A 23,813-nucleotide genomic window follows, 5' to 3' on the forward strand; every position below is an offset into this window, starting at 1 on the left:
TACCTCTTGTTCTGCTTTTTACAGACCTGCGGCTGTTACTTTTCTACCTCCAGCCAGAGAAGTTCAAACTTCTACTCAGATCCTACAGAGGCAGTCAAAGACATCCCAAATGGATCTACCATTCTGGTGGGAGGTAAGATACATATTATTTTAATAGAAAGTACTCCAAGGTTGTAGGATAGTTATATACACATAGTATGAAAAAGTACGGCTGCATTGTAAATGAGGTCTCTGTCTTAATTTATTTCTGAGTTGAAATAAAGTTTGAATGAATGAATGAAAACGACCTTTGTTTTTAACTGCATGCAACCCTGTTAACTGACAAAAGTATGAAAAAAGTGATCAGCAACTTGTGTGCAATGACCACTTTACAGCAAAATAAGCTTGAACTGTGTCTAGCATAGTGGATGATTAGCATCCACACACAAGCACACACAAATTCCACAGCTCTTATTTATAGTCAAGTTCAGAGTGACATTGTTAAACGCTTTCCGTTGTGTCACACTTATCCGAGTAGGAGGGAAAAAACAGACAAAACTGCCTCATTTAGTGTAATATTAGAAATGTTGTCCAACATGTTATATACACAGGACTAGAATTACCAACACTTGATCCAAGGTTTACCATGTTATTGGTTTGTAATAGTTGGAGGCATGTTTTTCCCCTATAAATCTGCCATGTTCCTAATCAACTAGTTGGAAGTTCCACCTTAAATTACTGTAGTGCATTTTGCAGAAATTCCTCGATCGCTGCCATTTTTGTTTGTAATGCACTACTTTCTTTTTTGGTGTCATTATGCAGGTTTTGGATTATGTGGCATCCCAGAGAATCTTATCAACAGTTTACTGAAGACCGGTGTTAAGGGTCTCACTGCAGTCAGCAACAATGCAGGGTGAGTGTGTGTGTGTACATGGAGGTGCCTGTATGCTTAAACCATGCAGTGTATTCCATGGTGGCGCTTAGTTTTGATATTATTTTAACTGCCTCACCACCGCTTTGAAATCCTGACCTGTTTTTCAAGATTAAATGTCTTAGGGATGAATTTGTTTGTGTCCTTCCTGTTGTGTTTGGGTCACACTTGACTCTGGAGATTTTTGCAGTGTCATGTATCACATCATGTGTCTTTGCTATTTCAGGAGGAGGTGTGTATTAAAACTGCAAAGGAAGATCAGTCCGACTCTGGTTGCTATTAAATTTTAAATATTTAAGGGTGTTTCACCCATTTTGTAAGCTATATATTGGTGGAAAAAAAAAGTTGGACTTGTTCTTCTTTCAGTTGTACTGCACATAAAAGATCATGATGGCACCAGTTTGTGGTCCATTTGTGTTCTTAATCTTTCCCCGCATGTAAACATAAAAGTCCTCCTTATTGCCTCTATTAAATGATAGCAGAGGCCATTATAAACAGAGGTCAGTGAGTGAGACTCTCATGGCCCGTCGCTCTTTCCTGTGCAGCTCTACAGCTAGAGAACAGGGATTTTTGAGTACACACATGAAGAAGTCTGTCTCTTTAAATTTATATAGGAGACGTGTTGGTTACCTTATTTTACCTGTAGAATTTCCCAGAAGGTAACTTCTGATAAGTTATCAGAGTTGCAGGCACAAGGAAAAGTTGTGTTGCAGTGACGGCCTCTCCTTCAGGGGTCAGAGGATATTGTCTGCCATGTCTGTCTTTGCTCTCAGTGGGATGGACTATAGAAAGACTTTCAGAGGGTTTTTCCTTTGGCACATGATAATCAGCTATTGACCTCAGTGCCCTTAATTATGTATGTTATGATTTTATTATTTCTTTTTATCGCACACCTTGATATGCAGTATGTCATTGTAGAGATGTTATAATTTATTCAGCTAAAAACTGGGTTCATGACTCAGTATTTTATGAAGAAGAAAATAATTTTATTTTTAAGTGAATGCAAATTGCAAACATTTAGAGGGAGGTAGCCTCCATTTAAGGTTAAATTCTGCAAAGAACATTAGTAATGCCAGTCCAGTACTTGTAAAAGTTAAATTATTTTCAATTATATTATGTAGGCGTAGGGCAAAGTGTATTCTCATTTAAGACTGAAGAGTAAATTTCTTGGTAGATAGTTGTTCAAGGAAAAAAAAAGCTATGTTTAGAAGGCCCAAGAAACATTGCACTAGTAATGTTGATATTTCTCTTCCAGACTTGGCAACAATCTTTGTCTTGGCAGCTTTCATGTTACAGTCTCTTTCTGTAATTCTATCTTGATGTGCTGCCACACTGTAATAGTTTTATCTGAAGTGTTGACATAGTGACACAAACTTGAGACGGTGAACAAAACCTGCTCTTACCTGCTGAAATATTGAAAAGATCCTGCAAAAATAATGGTTTTACCTCTGACTGCAGGCTGCAATTTAAAATCATACATTTGTCAACATCACACACATAATTTTGTTTGTTTGTTTTGTATAGCGAATGTAATATCCATACAATTTTTTGTAATTTATATATTTTTGAGAATGAGGTAACCTTTACGTATTTATCCATTCAAGAATATTGGGGATACATTCATGATTGTTAATGTATAGAATGTTACATTTTTCTAACTTTGTTTTGGCTATTGTGTGTTTAATAATTTGTTGATATTTCTGACCTTTCCTTTTGTATTTGAGGAATGTGATTGGTTGCAGACCAACAACCTAACAACAACAACTATTTAAGATGGCAGTATCCAGTGCCTATTGGAAGTTCAGCCTCAGTTTTGGAAAGGACTCATCTGTGTTGGCAGTGTTGTAAAATAAAAAGTCCCTGAGTTCTGCAGTAGAAAGTTTAAAATGGCTTCAACGTCTTTGCACAGACTGTTTTAGTACATTTCTAAGTGCCAGTACTTGTTTTAGCCTAAAACACTATCCTGTGTAGTGCGCTTGTGTGCTTCACAGTTGTTATGAGACTTTTCTCGTGGACTTTGATTTCTTCGGACACGTATTCAAAATGTTTGCTTGAGCCAGGCCGTGGTCCTGAACAATCACTGCTCCTCTAAATATTTTCTCTCTGCAGACATCAGTTGTTGGGGAAGATTGTAACCACGTGCAAATGGTGGCTGTAATATCTCTGTGTGGTTTCTGGCATTTTTGAGCAAGTCCCAATGAAGTGGAACCTGTTATGCATATTACAGCCTATGGTATATGTAGTCTACATGTTTATTCAGTGGGAACTACAGTACCCACATGCTCTCCTCTCTGATTCTTTGTGAATACTAGTTTGACTGAAGCTTACAGACAGAGGCAGACATGCATCTGTCTTTCATTACAACAAGGGGAAGGGAGTTGAAATTTGAGAGTTAAAATGACGTTGGCAGGGATGTGTTACACATGACTGTCATGGATTATTCTTGTTTATAAAAGCTACCAGGCCCATATATCATATACACATCATTGTCTTGGTAACAGCTGAGTCATGTTTATATTCCCTGGCTCAGTGGGGAAGAAGAAGAGAACTGGAAGGGGCAAGAAGCTATTATGTAATATCTAATTTTAGAGCTAAGAGTCCTAAAGCTGAAACTCACTTCCTCTGCTTGCTTCTTATTGAATGTCTGAGTGCATTTTTAATCTTCTTGAATGAAACATGTCAAACAAGTAATGTAGTTACAGCAAAATATGATGAATAAACTTTTGCAAATAATATTTTCTTTAATGATCTCTCAGGCATTTATACAAATGAGTGTGTTTAATATTTTGGCACTCTGAGGCTTGAATACTGGTATGAATAAAGGACCCGTTTTTTTTTTGGTTTGCCAATTGGCAGAGTAAAATACATACTGTATATTCTTATATAGTGACTGTGCAGAATGAGAGTCAGAAAGCAACACTCAGTGACCTCAATCCTGTATGAACATTAAACACAGGATACAAGAACTCTCGAAACACTGCAGCAAAATACAGCCAGGGTTTGAAAAATCTAACAGCCACCTCACTAATGTTTAAAACCATAAACCAGCACAAAAATTACTTTTACCAAACCACAATGTCCTGAACAGACACATTATCTTGTCACTACAATATTTTATTATGATGCTTAATTTATCCTGTTAAATTCTTGGTTTGTTGAATTCTTTATCAGTTTATAGATGTTAAGGCAATTCATTATGTATTTTTGTAAGTGAACACTAAATTTCTCTTTTGGGTCTCAAGTTGAAAAAGTTTGGGAGCCCCTGGTTGAAAAAGATTCTTTCATTTGGACAAACTTGAAATATATTTTGTGCCACATTGGACTCAGGTAGTGATGATGTTTGCTTTTGTTTTTTTTTTTAACACTGTGGGAAACGTCTGGCTGTTGTGTCTCACTGTTGAATGAGTAGAGGGAGACACTGCTATTTTACTTTATAGAGCACCGATACAGTGGGCTCTTTATACTCTGTAATATGAGATGGGAGGGATTCAGCTACACACAAGAGGATATTATTGAGCCGTGGCAGAAGTGCATTCCCTGAACCTTTAATTTATGCTTTAATCAAACGCTGCAGGACTGTTATAAAAAGGGAGAAGATTCAGTATAAAAGGCAAATGCATTTCAAGAAATTGCGGTCAGTGCTGGAAGCTAATCTGATCAGAGAGCACATTTAGTATTTACCTTGGAAAGTTTGTATTTTTTTGTTATTTTGAAATGTCCACTGGTGCCCTAATGCTCAAACACACGAAGCTTAACATACACAACAGTTTCATACACAAAATATTGGCATTAAAACTTAAAATTGCAAAATTCTTTTACATAGACTTCTGATGATGTGTCACAGTAACTGTAGTGGTGTGTGTTACAGGGTGCTTGTGGTCACAGTTATCTGTTTTTGGTATTCTGAGTGCACACGGCCTAGATATCTTGTCAGCTGACCTGAGGTTAGTGTTAAGGACAAAGCTTTGGATTCTCAGCTTCTTGGGACACGGAAAAGAAGGAGAACCCACCATTTCCAAAGGCTCTGGCTCTGATCAGCAGGACCAGAGACAGAGCAGCTATAGAGACAAACTATTTTTGACAGTGAACATTTTGTCTTTGTTTTATTATGTTGGTCATTGAAATTGACCTGATTTGATGACACTGTATTCTCAGTGGAATATTGCTTATAATCCAACAGGGTGGGAAATAAAAGATGATGACACATTTGAATTTACCTTGATCTTTTATCACAAGACCATACCCTCTTTAGAACAGTTTTATGTGTTTTATAAAGTTTTATGAATACAATCCATTTATAAGTTAACGACTGACCAGCCAAAGTCTGTCCTCTCATATCTGCTGACCCATTTCCTGATTGTTTCAACAACCCTAGTGACACAATAACTTTATTAGGTCACAGAAAGTTGGAAAGTTGTTTTTATTGCTGTCAAATCGTGATGGTTTGTCCAGTTTTTAAATGTGTGGCATTGTGAAGGTGGACCAGACTTGAGAATAAGATGAGCTTCACAGCTTCAGTAAAGTGCAGTCTGCAGTTTGTCACCCCTCTAATGCCACCTTGTTGTCATTAAAAGAAATCTGCAGTTTTCCCAAATGATAAATAGAGATTACTGTCTCAGTGGCTACTCCACTACTGTGCTTTGCCTGTTTCAAAGATCACAAAAAGGAGCCGAATAACTTTTGACCCAGTTACAATCTTGGATAACGCCTCTGGGCAAATATGGTAATGTGACCTGTGTTACAAATTGTTGGGATATGAGCAGCCGAAAGAACTGACTGGGAGTGTACTTGGCAGAGATCAACAGAAAAATACTTTAATGTCAAGGCAACAAATTCTAATTCAATTACAAATTTGAAACTCAAAATAATTGATTGCATTATATTGTTGTAGAGGCACCTTTGTCAGCCCTGACTCTATCACCTTTGCATATCTGAACAGCACAGTGTTTTTGAGAAAATCTGCTCAAGCTCTGTAAAGTTTTATGAAGATGATGAATAAAAAGTAGAACCTACATAATAGTGACACAGATGTTGAACTACCATATTAAAATTGCAAAATAAGGCTGACTGTGATTCTTCTGTGGTTTCTCTTTTTCTTTAAAACTTTTATTTATGACTGTGTTTCTGAGTAAATTATGAAAATTCAAGTATAAAGCCACATTTCTTTTTTATCAGAATTAGCTTTAGTACCAAGTTGGTTTTCACATACAGTTTGTCTTGGTATATTTGTGCATAAGATTAAACATATTATGGGAAAATATAAATAAAAGATGAAAGTAAGTACTGGAAGTTAAGAAGCATGAATAGAGAATAGAAAATTCACAATAACATGAAAAGTATTGTAAAAACAATATGTACAGTGGTCTACTTGAACCCTTTTCAGTGTTCATAATACTGTGTTTGTGTGTGTGTTTGTTTTCTTCAGTGTGGATAACTTTGGCCTGGGTCTGCTGCTCCAGACTAAGCAGATCAAGAGGATGATCTCTTCATACGTCGGAGAGAATGCAGAGTTTGAGCGACAGTATCTGGCGGGGGAGTTGGAAGTGGAGCTGACACCACAGGTTGGTCCTAACACACATGGAAACTGTAATTTACATTATTTTTTACACAGATTAAAGAAAAGATACCTGCATGTGAAAACACACATTCACAAACCAAATTCACTCAAGAAGAATTGACATGAGTAATTCCAACATCCAAGTGATCAAGCTACAGACTGTATATTACATACTGAGTAAAAACAAAAACAGCGAGCATCTGTTGTACTCATCCTTTAATCTGTCACCTTCTTCCCCACAGGGTACTCTTGCAGAGAGGATCAGAGCTGGGGGTGCTGGGATTCCAGCCTTCTTCACAGCCACTGGTTATGGCACACTGATCCAAGAGGGAGGCTCTCCTATTAAGTACAACAAAGATGGCAGCATTGATATTGCTAGTGAGAAGAGAGAGGTGAGGCTGCTGTCCAGCAAGTCATGAAATCAAGGCAAACTTTATTTTCACTGGGATGACTGCAGATATTTTTTTCAGATTTGTGGACACTTTCCCTGAGAGTTGGTTTGGTGGGTTGAGAGCTGTAGCCGAACTTGGGTGCGGTACATGACAATGATCTTGATCCACTATTATTCGCTTCCCCAGAGCTCGGCTGCGGTGTGTTGCACTTATTGCCAAGAGCCAAGTTCTCCGATGAGTTTACATTTGCAAAGCCACTCCATGCGTTGAGAGCACAGCACAAAACTCAGGTCTAGGGGAAGTCTGCATTGTTTTCAAAAGAAAATTGCAGTTTATTTGACTGGTTTCATTTTTGTTTTGTGGCAGGCCTGCAAGTTGGGCTGCCCCTCATATAAGATTGTCCTATTTGACCAGTAGTTTTCAGTTCTGACCATTGGTCGTCTATTCGTCACATGTTTATGATTTATTAATTTAATTAAATTATTTGAATATGTATTTTTGGATGACGAAGCAAACTGCTGGTTAAATGCTAACATTTAAAAGCTTAATGACTGAATGTGTGGGAACAACCAGCAGGACTCTGAGCATTTTGTTAACTTATTTCAAGTCAGTCCAACCTTGTTGCCCACAACATGGGAATAACTTCCAACTGCACAAAGTAAATACTTGTGGACTTGTCAACATGATGAATGATGTATACTCACAAGTTAACTTGTTAACTCCTCAAGTGCTTCATGTGCCCTGTCCCTGCCTGAAACTGTTGTGTCTTTGTCGTTCCTGCAGTGGTTGGAGCTGTTGTAACATTAAATTACCTCGATGCTTTTGTGCTTTGTGTAATCATTATCTCAATGTGGGACCTTGTGGGCAAAGGACAGGTATAAACAGCCATTTTTAAATGGAGTATTAGACATACGTGTATAGCCTAAAGAAATGTTCGTCACATCTCAATCGTTTAACCTCACCATAAGCACACTCCAGAACCTGACACAAATCATCTTATTTTGGGAAATTAATCCATTTTATATGTAATTTAATTCTCCCTGGCACACTGTGACTATGTCAAGCGACCATGCCAGCTCCAGCTTGGTCTTTGAAGATTTTGCATTTCACTGTTTTTTCCTGTCATGTTCCAGTAATGAGTAGACCTTTCAAACACTTGTTGTGCTCATATCAACTAAATGCTTCTATCAGAGAGGAGATTCATCGTAACAGCAAGGGGCAGCTGTGAAAGGAGTTTTAGTTTTCTTTTTGTGACAAGGGAATAAATTAAAACGTGGTCGATTAAGACTCTTCTCACCAACTAGTGAGCAGTTTTTTCATACTATTGATTAATCTAGGTCTAGACTTAAATATCTGGGCCAAGTCTGTAAATGGGTCACCATGTTCATCATCCGTTGGATCCAGTGCCACTCAGTCCTTCAAATGTGTCGTCATTGTGCACAGGTAAAGGAGTTCAACGGTCGGCATTACATCATGGAAAAGGCCATCACCGGAGACTTTGCACTGGTCAAGGCATGGAAAGCTGACAAGGCTGGAAACATTGTTTTCAGGTAACTGGAACAGAAGCAAAGAGTTTCAAGTATGTTGAATTAAATCAATAGCACAGAACTGTTGTGTTTTGTGTTGTAAAGGATTCAGCTTCCCCCTGCCTCAGAGCATATTAGACTAGTCTTAATCACCTTGGTTGTGTTTGCACAACAATCAGCACCGGCTGCTGGTGTCATGTGGTGAGAGTGAAAAAGCAGTTTGCGTTTTCAGATGTTGTTAACAATGGGCATTGGCTGAGTTTGACCTTGACCCAACTTTTGATAAGATCTTTGAGGGCTGTGCTGTAGGCAGTGATATAATCAGAAATACAAAAATAGGTCCACACAAAAGAAACTGCTCCTTTAGGACATTGAATAGTATCACCACATGTGACGTTTCGGGTATAAGCCCTTCAGACTTCAGACTGTCTGATGTGTGGACCTATTTTTGCATTTGTTCTTCTGCCCAGTACTTATCGTTTTTGGATGTGTGTGCTGTTTTTTGAGTATTCAGTTTTAATCAGTTCATCTGTTTTAGCTACACTGATTTCTTGTTTGTTTTAAGTTTGTGTTTTTGTGATAGTATGTGCTCGCTCTTCTATATCTTGAATTATTCAGAAAACTGCACGAAATCTGAAGAATCAAAATAAATCAGAAATTCAGGGTGGCTACAGATCCTTAAAAAGTAAAGTGAATGATTTCTATTCACACTTGCTAATAAAAGGACTTTTAAAGTTTTAAATGGTCTGAAATTCTGTTTAGGAAGGTCTTAACTACAATATTGATTATCAATGCTGTAATGGTCGTCTAAAATGTTCTAAAATTCACTCCCAAATGCAGGGGTTGAATTTGACTTCCTCTGCTATACTGGCACAGTCTTTTAGGTTTTTGCTAATAAACATATTTGGGAAGTATTCTTTAATTCAGGCAGTCCTTTTGCCTTCATTATATTTTTGAACTGACAATATATGTATTTAGTCAGAAGAGTATGCTTATATTTTCACATTTTATGTTTAATTTTATTGCAACATTTGCCTTAAATTTAATTAAAGTGTGGCATCAAAAAGTCTAAACAAGTCTTCCACAAAACTTGCTGATACATGCACACACCATGTTGATTACACCTGTCATGAATATCCTCATTAGTTATGACACAATCTAAATTAAGTATAGACCCTCCATTTAGCACCAGCAAATCAATTTGCACCCACCTGGTGTGTGTGAATGAGGAAAATTAAGATGTAGTACAGTCTTTCTCCACAAGAGGGCAGTGTCTTCTAGTAGTCTAACAGCTTATGTTGGATATTAGATATTGGAAATTGCAATGAGTGTCTCTGCATTTCTGCATCTCTCTCTGTATACATATATAGATATGTGTCTCTGTAAATATTTCATTACCTCCTGATGTTTTAATATCATCTTTTTCTCCCCCTTCTTTGTCAGGAAAACAGCTAGAAATTTCAACCAGCCAATGTGCAAGGCTGCCAAAACCACCATTGTTGAGGTATGCATTTCCAACAACACAGTTATTTGCTTTTAAACCTGATTTCTGCTCGCACCATGTCTTCTGACACAAATCTAATCACCATCTCAGCTTTCTTTTAATAGTTTTAGTTATTCTTTCCCCCACAGCTGAAATGGGCCTTCAAGGCAAAATGTAAATAATGTGCTAACCAACTGAACACAATAAAAACTTATCTTTGAAACACATCTACTCCGTACATGCCACATAATATGGTATAAACATTCTAAATTAAAGCCATTTGTAAACTCTAGTACCTCTTGGGAGTAATCTAGAATGAGACTTATACATCCTGTCACCAATAAAGCAAGTAAATGCCACAGTATCTAACCACCCTCAAAGGACAAGGTGGAAAGCAGATATATATTTAGTGTGGAAGCAGAAATGTGAGACTTACAGGTGTCAGGCCTGGTGTTTTATGGTCACGGTGGGCTGAAAAGATCACATTGAATTGTGAGTAGCTGATATCCCTCTGACTATAACTCTGAGACCTCAGATATTATTAATAGATTAGAAGTTTTAAGATCATAACCTCCATCTGTGTGGCCAAAAATTGAGTGTGAATGTCCTGTTATCTCTGGACTGTCCGTGTCAAACCTAGTTTCATTCTATTCTTTCTATCTGCTTGCCCAACTGTCTAGCATTTGCCAGTCCAGGAGTGCGATCTCCTCTGTGTGTGTGTGTGTACTTTATGTTTGTGTGTCTCCATCTCCCTCTCCGCCCCTCCAACACACAAACAGCTTCACACCTCCCATATAGGCACTGCTTGATTCAGAGAGCAGCAGGGAGAAAAACTGCGTGTGTGAAAAACCATAAAACACAGGCGCTTTCTGAAAATAAATCGGTAGCGAAGGGTCTCTCATAAATCTAGCGGGGTTCCACAAAGCACATTTTCAATTATTCCATGGTGGCTGGACCTGAGATTTAGTCTGCTGTTGATTAGAAATGTCTGGGACCAAATGGGGAGAGTAAATTCTCTCACTAAAGGGCTGTTGTGGACCGTAACGGTCGATTGATCACTGAAATTTGGTTTATGGTGGTAAATGGCACCAGCATTAATGGGTTTTAAGACAACAGTAGAGGTTTGTGCCCTGTTGCTTAAGACCACTTAGGCTAAGGTTTCACTTAAATGTTCATCTAAGGATGCCTTAGGAAGAAATGAGTTGCTTAAAATCACTAAAGAGATATCCTTAGCATGTTGTAAGGACAAACTCTTGAATCTCTAAACGTTTAACCTTAGTCAGTATTCCCGTATGAGTTGCAAAAAGGTTCTTGCTGACCAAATTTTTCCTCTAAAAACGGACCCATACCAGTCCTTAAAATCAAAAAAATCTGTGGAACTCAAGACAATGGCTGAATTTATTGTCATTGAAGAGGAGGAGGACATATCAAGATGCATTTTACGGGGCAAAGAAAACTCACTAACTCGAGCAAATTTGTAGCTGGCTAGCTAAATGTTAACATAGCCCTGTTTTATATTCATCTTAGCTATATCAGTGTATCAAATAAAAACAAGAAGACCTATTGACTTACTAACTAATTAATCTATTAACCTAAATGCATGTATTTCTCATTTATAAAATATTTAACATGTATATGTTTTCTAGTCTAAATATTTAGGAAGGAGATGCTTCTAAGTGAATCCCTTAGCTTAGGTAAATATTTTTGCATAAGGGACAAGCTTAAGTTTGAAATTTAAGGTGGGTTATGCAACCAGTCACTGCACACCTCGCAACCAAAAGAACTACTAAATTCAACTACTATTGCATCATGTCCAATCAAGTGCATATGTGGTGACAGCGACCACGATGTTGGATACGAGTTAAATTCTAAATCGATTATAGAGCATCAGTGCTAGGGTATAATAGATATTGCCCAATTTTCTTCTGCAGGGATAATGAGACTCTTGCAGCAGTGATGCCACCCAGAAATGTGTCTGTGTGACGTCTGCCGGAGCTGTGATGTAGACAGTAGTGACATGAATGATAATGCAGCTCTGTTTAGAGAGCCACTTCATGCGATGCAAGTATAATTGGTTGGATTTAATATTGGACTGTCTGCGTCAACCTTTGTGCAGCCAGAATCATCTGCTCAGGTTGTTTTTGGTGTGTGGGGAGGATGAAACTCTTGTTTAGGGGTTTTGGAGACTCAGGCTGTGTTTAGAGATTGGTGCATTTCTAAAATTGTTTTTGTGGCATTTCTTCTTATATACAGTGAGGAGTGGCAGGAATGATAGGACAGAGAGGAAGAAGGTATGTCATGACAAGTTGAAAGGAAGATTTAGATCCCACAATATCACAAGCTTCCAGGATGCACCTGACACACTTCAGTTAACAAGGTCTGAGAAAAGTTATGAACACAAACAGCCTCTGAAGACTCTCATGGATACAGAAATAATTGCTTGACTTAATTCTTCAAACAAGGGCACGGTAAAAGCAGCTTTTTTAATGGAGTATTAGACATACATATGTAGCCTAAAGAAATGTTACTATAAATCACCTATTTATAAAAAAGAATTAATGTCACATCTCAATCAATTAACCTCACCCAAAACACACTCCAGAACCTGACACAAATCATCTTATTTTAGGAAATTAATCAATTTTATGCCTAATTTAATGTTCCCTGCCATACTGTGACTGTGTCAAACAAGCGTTTCTGCTCCAGCCTAGTCTTTGAAGATTTTGCATCTCCCTCCTTTTTCCTGTCATGTTCCAATAACGAATAGACCTTTCAGACACTTGTCATCCTCATATCAACTAAATGCTTCTATCTGACAGGGCATTCATTGTAAATTGTGCTGTAGTCTGACAAATGATATCAAAAAGGATTTTCAAATGTTGAACTGGAATTCAGTGCATTTCAAAACTGTCTTCCTTACATTCTTATTTGTTTTTAATTGCTTTTTTAAACAGCAAAAACTGAAAAGTGAGTTATCTGATTTATTGATGCTCATCCACTTCAACTTCCTGGTAATTCAAGGATGGCTACAAGTCCTTAAAAAGTCTTAAAAACAATCACATTTATTAACAAATAGCTGACAGCATGGTCTAAATTTCAGTTCAAGCATAGTGTTCGCGTACAAAATTTGTTGAAATGGAGGAGTTGAATTTGAATGCCTTTGTACCGTCTTTTAGGTTTTTTCTAATTGTGTTTGCAAACTTTGTCCCCTGATGACCACTGTAGCATCTGTTAGAGTCGCATGAAGGAACTAGCTTGTTAGCTAACATGCAAACACTCCAGTTTATGTAGATCTACTGTCTACTGATCTCCAGTATTTCAGAACACATTGCATTTGTCAACTTGAACTGGCGATTCACATTGGGCAGTACCTCGCACATTCAGAATATAAATGCAAGGAGAAATACTGGCTAAGTAGTGTGTTGGAAACAATGTCCAACAATACTTGTGCAAAACACAAACTGTAAAAATTGGGGCAGTCATCAGTTCAATCTACACGAGGAAGTTGACTAGATTCTTCAATCATTATGACAGCAGACTGTATGTAAATGAGACAGGAGAGCATTTACTTGTTTATTTAAAAGCTTTGTATAAACTACAAGACAGACAACCACAATAGGGTTCTTAATGACTTAAATGAAAATTTATTTTAGACTTTGATTGTAAGACAATTGTAGTGATTAAAATCATGAAGGACATTTTTTCTTTTTTGAATTAAGACAAATTGTTATTATCAGTTTGCCCTTTGAGTAAATATATGTATATGGTCAGATCTGATTTTTTTTTACATTTGATGTTTAGATTTATTGCAAAATTGCAATATAAACAGCATATAACATTAAAAAGTTTTACATTTATCTTTGCTGATAGATTTAGACATCCATGTAGTCTCTTACTGTAAAATAAATAAAGTGAACATCTATTTTAAAATGAGATAATATTCCAAGTGTGTATTTGGAATGACACTCATTAGGTGTGTTAAGTACTTGCAATCCCATTATAGCTGTCTGAACACTATGCCTTATCATCCTGTCAGGTCATTTGCCAGACTGTATCCAGCTATTTTTTATGGTGCCATTTTTCATGACAGCACAGGTACTATGTGGACATTATCTATGACAGGCCTACTTGATGGTGACAATAAAGTCATAGACCTGTATAGCAATACCCATTAAAGACCTTTTTATCTCTGATACTGAAGCAATAACCATCTCTCTGACAACAAATTTATCTTTAGGACTCAGTGTATGCTCAGTCATAAATCTGGTTTGCTGTCAATATTGACCCTGTTGTGTTGGTGCACTGGTTAAGGTAGCGAACCAATGGAGAGGATCATGGGTGTTATGGTGCTCTTCATTTAACTTGCAGCCCAGTTTGACAGTTTGGGCCAGTGAGCAACAAGTTCTCTGACAGTCATGTAGCACAGTAAGCTGCTTGTCTGCTGGGCCAGTTTTCTTACTCTGCAGCCTATATGCAGCGAGGTAGGCTCGAGCTGTTCAGGAGCTAAGCAATTACTCGTTATCAAAGGGTGAAAAATGTCAGGACACTGTGGAAGGAGACTGGCAGGATGAGGGAATTGGGTTGAATAAAGATGATGAACATCTCATGTTTTAGTCAAAGGGCAGCAACTTAGACAGCAGTTATAACTAGGCTAAAACAACCAGGTTTATCCAGATGAGATTAGTTTCAGTTCTCTCTTCAAAATACTTTGAGCCCCTAGTCAGAGTCAAGGGGCTCTATCTCACACCCAGTGCTTTTGTTGTGTAAGTGCAGATGCACTTGTTTACATCGATGTGTTGGTCTGAAAGTGAGGTGTGGTCAGGTGCATTGATTGGGAATTGCTATCTTGAGGCAGCAGAATGCAACTGGGCCACTGACCAGTGAAAATGACACAGTATTTTCTTGGCATTTAAAGGACATATTATTGGGATACTAAGTTTTCAATTTATAATTTCATTTAGCAGATGCTTTTATCCAAAGCGACATACATCTGAGAGCTGATACAACACTTGAACCTACATCAGCAGTTCACTATTCATGCACACTCTGCCCCTAGTGCACTGCAGTTAACCCATGGTTCACAAGAAGGTGAAACAGGATGAAATGCCTTCCCATTAACTTCTGTTTGCATTTACGCATAAGGCACAGCAGCTGAAATCCAACAGGATCTGTCAGGATCTGATGTTATTAATGTTCTGTTCTTCAACAGATTCAAGAGGTCTCACATACAGTCGTAGTTCTTACAGTGAAACTGTTTGGCGTAAAGCAGCTGGTTAATCCTGACTTCCATCAGAACTGTCTAAAAAATATTTCCTCTGTTCCTCTAGAGAGTTTCCTCTGTCCTTTCCAGTTTCTAAGTGTGGTTTTAAGTTTTGCTGCTTAAATGTTAATAATATTTGCGCCAGTGACATTACTGTGCACATGGAAATACATATTTAAAATGACTGAAAACAGCCTCCATATTCAATAATGTTAAAATGATTGGGACATTCTGATCAGTTTCATTCGTATTGCATCCAGAACACACCTATGATTAATTAAGAGGCTAAATACAACCACTTTGCACCTTGTACTTTACTTTCTGCCCAGATTATGCACAGTTCAAATAGCGAAGTGTAGTTGGACATACCCTAAATGCATTTGTGCCATGCACTTAAGTTTATGCCCTATAGACTATCTAATTAGGGCACTAGGAACCCCCCACATGTCCTTATCTGATTGTAAACTTTTTTTTTAAATTACTGGAATATCACCACACTGACATGTGTCAAAGTGAGTTAAATACTGGCAAGCTTCCCCTTGACACAGTGCAAAAGTGGGTGCCCATTAGCCTCTTGAATAAAATTTTGTTTAGCCAACCCACTCCTCTCTAATGGTTGTTTGAATTACCTGTGCTCGAACTCTTCACTTGCAGAATGAGAGGACAATCTCCAGTAAAAGTTTTTTTTTTTTTTTTAATCAAATCTGTAAGCTCTTTTTTTTGCATTAAATATGTCCCACAGTATGGTAGCTTTATTCTTTAAAACACAGATTTAAATATTTACATGGCCTAATTCATGTCCTTAGTGCTCAGTCTTTAAAGTACGCATTTTAAATTAAATTCTAAACCAACTCCTTCACCTCAGGCTCACTGAATGTGTGTGTAATACATTAAAGCCCCTAGGGGCTCACAGACGTGTAGATATGTAACCTGGTGACTCCACGTCTGTATGACATTAATGGAAATTCTGGGAAGCAGATTCAAATGATCTCCCGGTAGTCTGTCAATATCCCTGCAGTTTTCACCAGCCGGCTCCCGTTCACGCAAGAGACTCCACGTTTACCGTGTTTGAGATAAATGGATTAACATTAAAGCCATCATACATGTGCCATGTGCCGACAGACTCAACTTTGACGATAACCATCTGCACTGGCTATCATTGCCATCCCTGTCCCAATTCTGATACATGCAGCCACTTTATTTTGTGCTGAATTTGAACTACATGAGGCAGGAAAGGGTGTCAGAGAACAAGATAACACAAAAGCACTTTGAAAATTACCAGATCATCACCAGCTCCTGCCACGGTTGCTAGGCAACCAAACCCTGCTATTCAATTGTTGAATGTTCAACGCTATCCAGCTGGTCCAGTTATTCCCTTATCGCAGGTACAGTGAAAGGCCCCAGTGCATTGTGGGATACAATACACCAGAGACTTAATCAAAGCGGTGGTTTATGCTGTTGTTCGACCATCAGTCACAGTCAATGAATCAAATGTGTGCTGTTACTGTGGCGATGCAATGAAGGGGTGTGGGTGTTGGTGCAAGCAGTCATGCATGCATGAATTCAATGAATTTATGTGTGAATGTGGTTTTTTTATCCTTTAACCAAGCTAGAGGCTTAATTGGAAATAAATGACCTCCATCCTCAGGAGTTTCAACCTTAGCCTTACACTGTACATTTCTGTACATTAGCAAAAAAGGTCTCAGTTTCAGTCATGAATCAGAAACTAGTATTTTTTACTGCAATGTTTGGCCATGGAATGATAGGTACTATATTGACCCGTTAAGTTTTTTTCTGTGGTGCATAATAACCTTGTTTGCTTGCTGCTGTGTGGAATTTTGATTATTTATCAAAGCCCACATTTTTCATGCTATTTAACAGCACTTACTCTGCCTTGTTGAGTTTTTGTGCCTTGATTTTGACACGTGCCCTTGACTAACTCCATTACTCAAGCTACTGTTGGCACATAATTATAAATCCACTCATTTTCCACATCACTCCCTGCCTAAAGAGCTTTATAAATTAGCTTTTGTGTGCATAAGTTGTGAAAAGAATGTGTGGCCATTATATGCCAGAGGGTGATGCGGCTTTGTATCCAAATTAATTTAAAAAAATGCTTTTTGTACAGTACAGTAGTGGCAGATGTTTTGAGCTACTGTACTATCTCTACAAAAGCATTACAGACTACTGGGTCCTCATTTTGATATACTATAGTGTGTGACAACAACAAAGTTAAAATTGAACTCAGTATTGTGTCACTTTTTGACTTTGAGCTGAAACCTCTCCAGAGAAAATGGTGGTAATTGCAGGGCTGGCTGGGCTACAACCACAGCAATTTGCTGCAATATCAATGGACAGATGGACAGATAAAAGGCTTTGACATCTTCCCCCCTCCAAAAAAGTGTGCGTATGTTGGCTTGTATGTGTCAGAATGATATTCATAGCATAAATATTTTACTAATACATCCATTTAGCAAAGAGTATCTTGAGATGTGAGACTACACGTCAATTCATGAATTAGCAGCCTTGATAGTGATGAAGGACAATAACATTCATTTATCGTAGCCTTGAAAGAAGCACACATGACTAAGTGGTGAGTTCATAAATTAGCTTATATCTAGCAAGCCAAGAAATAAGATTTGATAACTAGGTTTTTCTAATGTTTTTGGTAACACTTAAAGGGGTGTGCATAATACTGACATGACAACTTCATAACCACAACATGATACCTGTCATAAACATGGAGTCTGAGTTTTTGACTGTGGTCATTAAGTGTTATTCTGTAAATTATGTTCTTCTACTTGTTTGGATTATTTGAAGTGTGGTTGTATGAGGTATTTCTCTATAGTCAGTGAATTACCTGTAGTCATTGGTGGTTGAGAAGACCCCAGTTCAGAGAAGCGTAGAGGACTACCAGTGTAAGAAGTTAAGCAATATACTTCTGTGGATGGCAACAAAACATTTTTAGCCACTTACAGAAAGGCCCACCAAAAAAATCTGTCATTTTAAGTGTATGCTATTTGGAGAATATTTTCATTGCATTACCTTGTCATCAGGAAGCCTTTTTTTTCCAATAGGAAACCACCATTATATGAGCCAAATACTGCTCTCTCTCTCAACCAGACTCATTTGGTGAAAACTCATTTTAAATCTTTTAAAATGCCAAAGTCACACAATTTGCCAGTGGAGTCTGGTTGGTTTGGCAAGAGCGATATTTCGCTTATATAACAATATAACAGTGGTTACCTGTTAGAAAAAGACGGACTGACAACAAGGTAAAGTGGTAAAAATACTAAATATTGAGTACACTTAAACCAATATTGATACAGGTGGGGCTTTTTGGGGGGCGCTAGAATGTGTTTTGCTGCTGACCTTGTCTGCAGCAGTACGTTGCTTACCTTCCTAAACAAACGGGGTTTGCCAATCACCATCTACTGTAGTTAGCACACTGACCATGGGTGATTACGTCATACAACCCCACTTCAAATAATCCAAACTATCCCTGTAGTGCAAATCTAGGGTTACTGTTCTCAAACAATGTCAACTCTCAGCTTTTATTGTTGCTTTTATGTGTCAGCATCATTGGTAGCAGATTTACAAGATGAGATAATATTCTACAGTCATATGTCAGTTCTCTGGAGCTAAATTTAGGTTGTCTGTTTGTCCATCCATTTCTTTCACTGGTGCATCAATTAGAGCATATAATAAACATAAAAAACAAAATTTTGGCCTTTGATTAAAGAAGCTGACTGAATGTAATCTGTGGGTTTACAGCTGCTCAGGTCAGGCCTTTCCTTCATTAATTAAAACATTTGAAGATGCACTCGCTCAGAGCAGAATATAAAAGCCAATTAATATTTTATAATTAGTTTATCTTACTGATAACCGTTTTAGTGATGTTGCTGGCAGCATTTACCCCTCTGCATGGCCAAAACTGTTGCTAAGGCATTGCTCAAATTGGAAATACTTCTTCCTGAACATGAGAGGACGAACTGGGAATTTTGGGCATGTCTAATCTGACTTGATATTGACTTGTCTAAGAGTAAGCCAGGTTTGGTATAGATTCAAATTAACTTGCAATGCTGACATTTACCAATGATGGTAACAGACTGTAAGTTTTAATAATCAACTAAGGGTCACAGTAGGAGTGATTGAACAGAGAGACAGAAAAATGAGAGACACAGAATATAAATAAAAAGAGATGATGGGAGCCAGTAGAAGGGTGTGACAGATTAGCTGAACATATACACAAACTGAATGTTTGAAATGCCAAATTTGCATGTTATACGCTCTGACTGTAAGTTCAAAGTTTCCTAACGACTGCCTATCATCTGCATCTGAAGCACATTGCACAGAGGCTCATGCGTTCTTTGAAATGTAAACACTGAGCTGGGACTGGAGTTGTCCACGTGCAGTATGTGTCATTTGAAAAAATGTATTTTTAGTTCCTTTAATGTTGTCAGCGTTTGCATTGGCTGGCTGTCTCTCATTTTCTGGAGACCATAAAGGCTGTCACAGGCGAGGCGAGCTTCCACTGAGAGGAAACAGATTGCTCGTGTTGTCAGAATTCTGGGTTAGAGGATAGAGCCGGAGCTGAGCCCCGAAAGTGGCGGCAGAGCATGGCCAAGTGCCCACATACACAAACGCGCACACACACTGGGAGGAAGATGGAGAGGCTAAAAATACACAGGGTAATGAGAGTGTGGTGTCGCTGTCATCCTCATGCTCTGTCGCCTGTAGCCACACCATCTCTTTCTCCTGACTGTCGTGTCTCAGTATGCACACAAACACACACACACACACACACACACACACACACACACACACACACGTACACACACACAAAACAAAACACAGACCTGATGGATTATTAGCTCAGGTAGCGTTGCAATTAAAGTCTTAGCTATGGAAGCTTTTACAGTCTGTGCTATCTCAGTCAATCTGCAACCTTTTCTTTCAAAAGAGTCATCTTTGGCCCGATCCCCCAAAAATCTGCCTGGAGCTGCAACCATTAACTTCTCTATTTTCCTCAGAAACTTTTCTTTTTTTGTGGAGATTTGGTATCCACAGATAACGTAGGGAGGAAGAGGTGCTGAACCATAGATGTAGGCTATTACTCACATTTTATTATGCCACTGGATAGGGGCAAAAGAGCTGCAGACTACTGACCCCTACATTAATCTGATATAAAATTGAAGATCAAAGTGTGAAATTTGCATTTCCATATTTTCCATACTTACAATAGAGGTTGTATCTGTCAGTTAAAGATGGAATAAGCAAATCTCGAGAAAAATAACTGATTGTCTCATTCTCAGGTCATCAACTTACCAACACTTTGGACTGGTGGCTCAAAGATGGTCTCTAAATACTTAAGTTTTGGGTATGAGACTCAGCAATCAACGATCTTAATGACCTTTGATTGACCAGAGTCTTCTGTCCTGGGCTAGATGTGGTTAAAGCTTGAAAACACAGCCAAGTGGAGGAGTAGAAGTTCTGTTTTCTCTCACTCGAATTACATTATGCTTAAGAGATTATTATTGAACTTTTTGAGTTCAATTGAGCTCTCTCACCTTTCCTGCCTACTTTCAGCTGTCCTATCATAATAAAAGTAACAAAAGCCCAAAGATATATAAGATAAAATAAAATAAGATGCTAAAAAACTTTAGTCAGGGCACAAAATTAGCACCAGCCAAATATTGGTAAAACATGTAGATTTACTTCACTCATAAGCCCAAAAAAAATCATGTTAATCTGTTGAGTGGCTGCTAAAATTTGAACATTCACTAGCAACTTTTTTTTTTTTACGTCAGGCAAATCCTGTTGATTTTGGTGAAGGCCAGACCCTACTTTACCTCAACCATCAGGCCAGGCTCTTTACAGTGGAAAATTAACAATGTTCTTCATTCATTCAGTCTTTTGCCTTTATAATCAAGAGTCATCTTATGCTCTATGTAGGAGCCATTAGCTTACAGTTTGTTTGTACTGACAGAATTAAAATGTGCATACAGTCTGAGGACACAAACACATGATCCTGTTTGTTAATTTATTTGGTGATTGTAGGCCAGATGGTCACTATGAGTGCAGTCTGCTCAAATTAATACCTTTAGTCAGAGAGCATTGAGTCCGTTTGGCTCAGAAAGGTTTTCTGTGCGTCTGAATTCCTGTTTGAAAGCATGCTGGTGTTTTTTTCGTTCGTGATCATAATTGTGTTTTGTTCCATGTACTTAAAAATGTGTAAACTGTAAATGTAGCACCGTTTGTGTTTATTTTGGTTGAAAAAAATGTGGTGATAAGCATGGCGTATTTCCAGCATTGTTTAATAACCATAGAGGATTCACTACATGCTGCACTACTGTCGGTTTATTCTAGGAATCTGGTAGCATTGTGGTTGAATCAGCTTGAGATTAACCAGATCTGACAAAGCTCACTGCCTAAAAAAGCACAAACTCTCGAGAAAACGCTTGTTGTGTCCCCAGAGGGCACTTTGATTCTCTCTATCCTCCTGCCAGCTCACTTCATGCCTTGCTCAGCTCTCATTGATGTGAAAATCGTTCTACAGATACGGGAATATCAATGTGTATGTCTGCGCGTGTGCCTGTTTGCTCACTTCACACACCTGCTCATTTGCCTGTGTGTCTATGTGTTATTCGTGTGTGTGTGTGTGTTTTTTTTTTTTATTTTATTTTAATGCTTTATCTGTCCTCATCCGTTGAACCTCCTATCTGAGCAGCCGGGATACATCACCTAGATGAAAGGAACAGAGGCTTTTTTATGTACGCGCAACATTTAAATTGCATGAGCTTGTTATTGTGGTGTGACTTATCTTTGGAAGGCTAATTGAAAATTGAGCTGAATACATTGTTTGCCTGTGTTTGAGACCAACAAACGGATGTGGCGAGGTGTGATCTCTTTTTTTGTTGTTGTTGGTTTAGGAGGTGTGCACTATTTGACATCTTTTGATCACAGAGACTAAAATTATGGATTGATACTGCAAACGGAGAAATCTGCACTATAGTTTCTGTAGTAAATATAAATATATATGTGTATGTGTGTGTGTATATATATATAATGATATAATATATATATTTTTATTATATATATTATTATATATTTATATACATAAAAAATATATGTGTATATATATATGTGTATGTGGTTCACATTAATTTGAATTCAAATTAAGGCCAGATGTTTGTCTAATAAGTAAGTGTCTCTTTATGAGTTGAAAAAATCTTAATTAGGCAGTGAGTGGTCTCAAACTTTAGAGTGTATTTTTTGGAGCAGGGGTCTTCTGTTTTCAGGATAACAGGCTTAGCTTTGCATTAACAGGCAACTGACAGTCATAAACAGCTGATCAACTTACAGTATAGGACTCATTGTAACTTATTATTGTCAAATCACAGTGTAGTGCTCATCTTGCACTCCTGCAGCATTCCTGCAGCCTGCTTAGTCTACCTCAAGTCTTGGGATGAGGGGTCGGGGGAAACACTTCAGCCATAAACTGTATATTAAACTGGATTTCAACCTATTTAATATACCACCTATGGCTCCAACTTTATATTTGGACTACTGTACTCATTTTTGAAAGCGCAGTTGTTACATATTACGCTTTTAAATTCATAAATCTGAAGTGTTGGAATTCATGCCACCAAATATTTGTCGTGGTTCCAGTGCCCCCCAGTCTTCCCTGTTTTATTACTGTAACTGTTTCATAATGTGATGAGCTCAGTCTTGCTTGATGAGGACGTCTATGGAAATCATCATTCTCACAAAAGACAGATCGAGCCCCCAGAGAAAGCTGTGGGTGGATGTGTGGGACTGCTGTATCAATTCTCTCGCGCTTACCAATCTCATCTCGCATGGCCTCGTTTTCACTGCGGAGCATCGGAGACTCACCATAACCCGACTGAGAGAGAAACCAGAAAAAGAGTCTAAAATCACTTTACGGGTCCTGAGTGGCCCGCGCTCACCACAGACCAAAGCCTGCGTATCCATGACAACGCTAAGATGGGATCCACTCTTAGCCATTGACTCCTCTCAGTCAGCGCTGAGTGCTGAGGGAGGAAGTGGAGATAAGGGGAGATTCAATTCAATTTGCTCTGAATGGCTGCTTGCCCCTCATGTAAATGGAATAAATAGGTTACTCTCTGAGCTACATAGGAGAACCGTAGAAAAGGGAGGGCGAGAATTATGTTGTCATGGTTAAGTCCCCTTTTGGTCCCCAGAGATGTGATGATAACTCTGGTGCTTAGATGCGCTTTCTTCTTTCTTTCCTCCTTTTTTAATATTGTGTCATTTTAAGTGCTTTTCCTCCCCTGAAGAATCTTGAGAACGAAAGAAATTGCTCCTCCTCCCTCTTGGAGTCTCTTCTGTTTGATAAAGGAGAATAATCTTTGGAGAACTGTCGATGCCTTGGCAGCGTAGTTTTATTCTTATGTTGACTGAAAATCTCATGTGTTAAATAACACAGCCTACTGTAAATACGAACACGACTTATGAATTTTAGGAGCTGGAGCAGGCTAAAACGGGCAGCAAGATATAGTGGAGCCCACACATGCTGCTCAGCTCCCCTTGAACACCTGTATAAGTGGAGGCTGTAAGCTCAGCTTATAGCAGTTATTAATGTTACTTACGGAGGAAGGAGCAGGTGCATTCGCTCTGGGATTTCTATCCCCGTCATGTTGA

The 23,813-nt window shown here is 38.3% G+C and overlaps 1 protein-coding gene across 1 annotated transcript in view; it reads left to right on the forward strand.

The window, feature by feature from the left end:
* The window catches only part of oxct1a (3-oxoacid CoA transferase 1a), a 59,300-nt gene that overhangs the window by 1,889 nt on the left and 33,598 nt on the right, over positions 1–23,813 (forward strand). Inside the window, exons 2-7 of the mRNA XM_084728696.1 lie at positions 25–133; positions 802–892; positions 6,336–6,471; positions 6,710–6,859; positions 8,303–8,409; positions 9,829–9,889. Of these exons, the coding sequence (XP_084584822.1) occupies positions 25–133; positions 802–892; positions 6,336–6,471; positions 6,710–6,859; positions 8,303–8,409; positions 9,829–9,889 (654 nt within the window). The remainder of the gene's footprint in view (positions 1–24; positions 134–801; positions 893–6,335; positions 6,472–6,709; positions 6,860–8,302; positions 8,410–9,828; positions 9,890–23,813) is intronic.

The sequence above is a fragment of the Lutjanus erythropterus genome, chromosome 10, assembly GCF_056507025.1.
Source record: "Lutjanus erythropterus isolate fLutEry1 chromosome 10, fLutEry1.hap2, whole genome shotgun sequence".
NCBI classification, from domain to species: Eukaryota; Metazoa; Chordata; class Actinopteri; order Lutjaniformes; family Lutjanidae; genus Lutjanus; species Lutjanus erythropterus.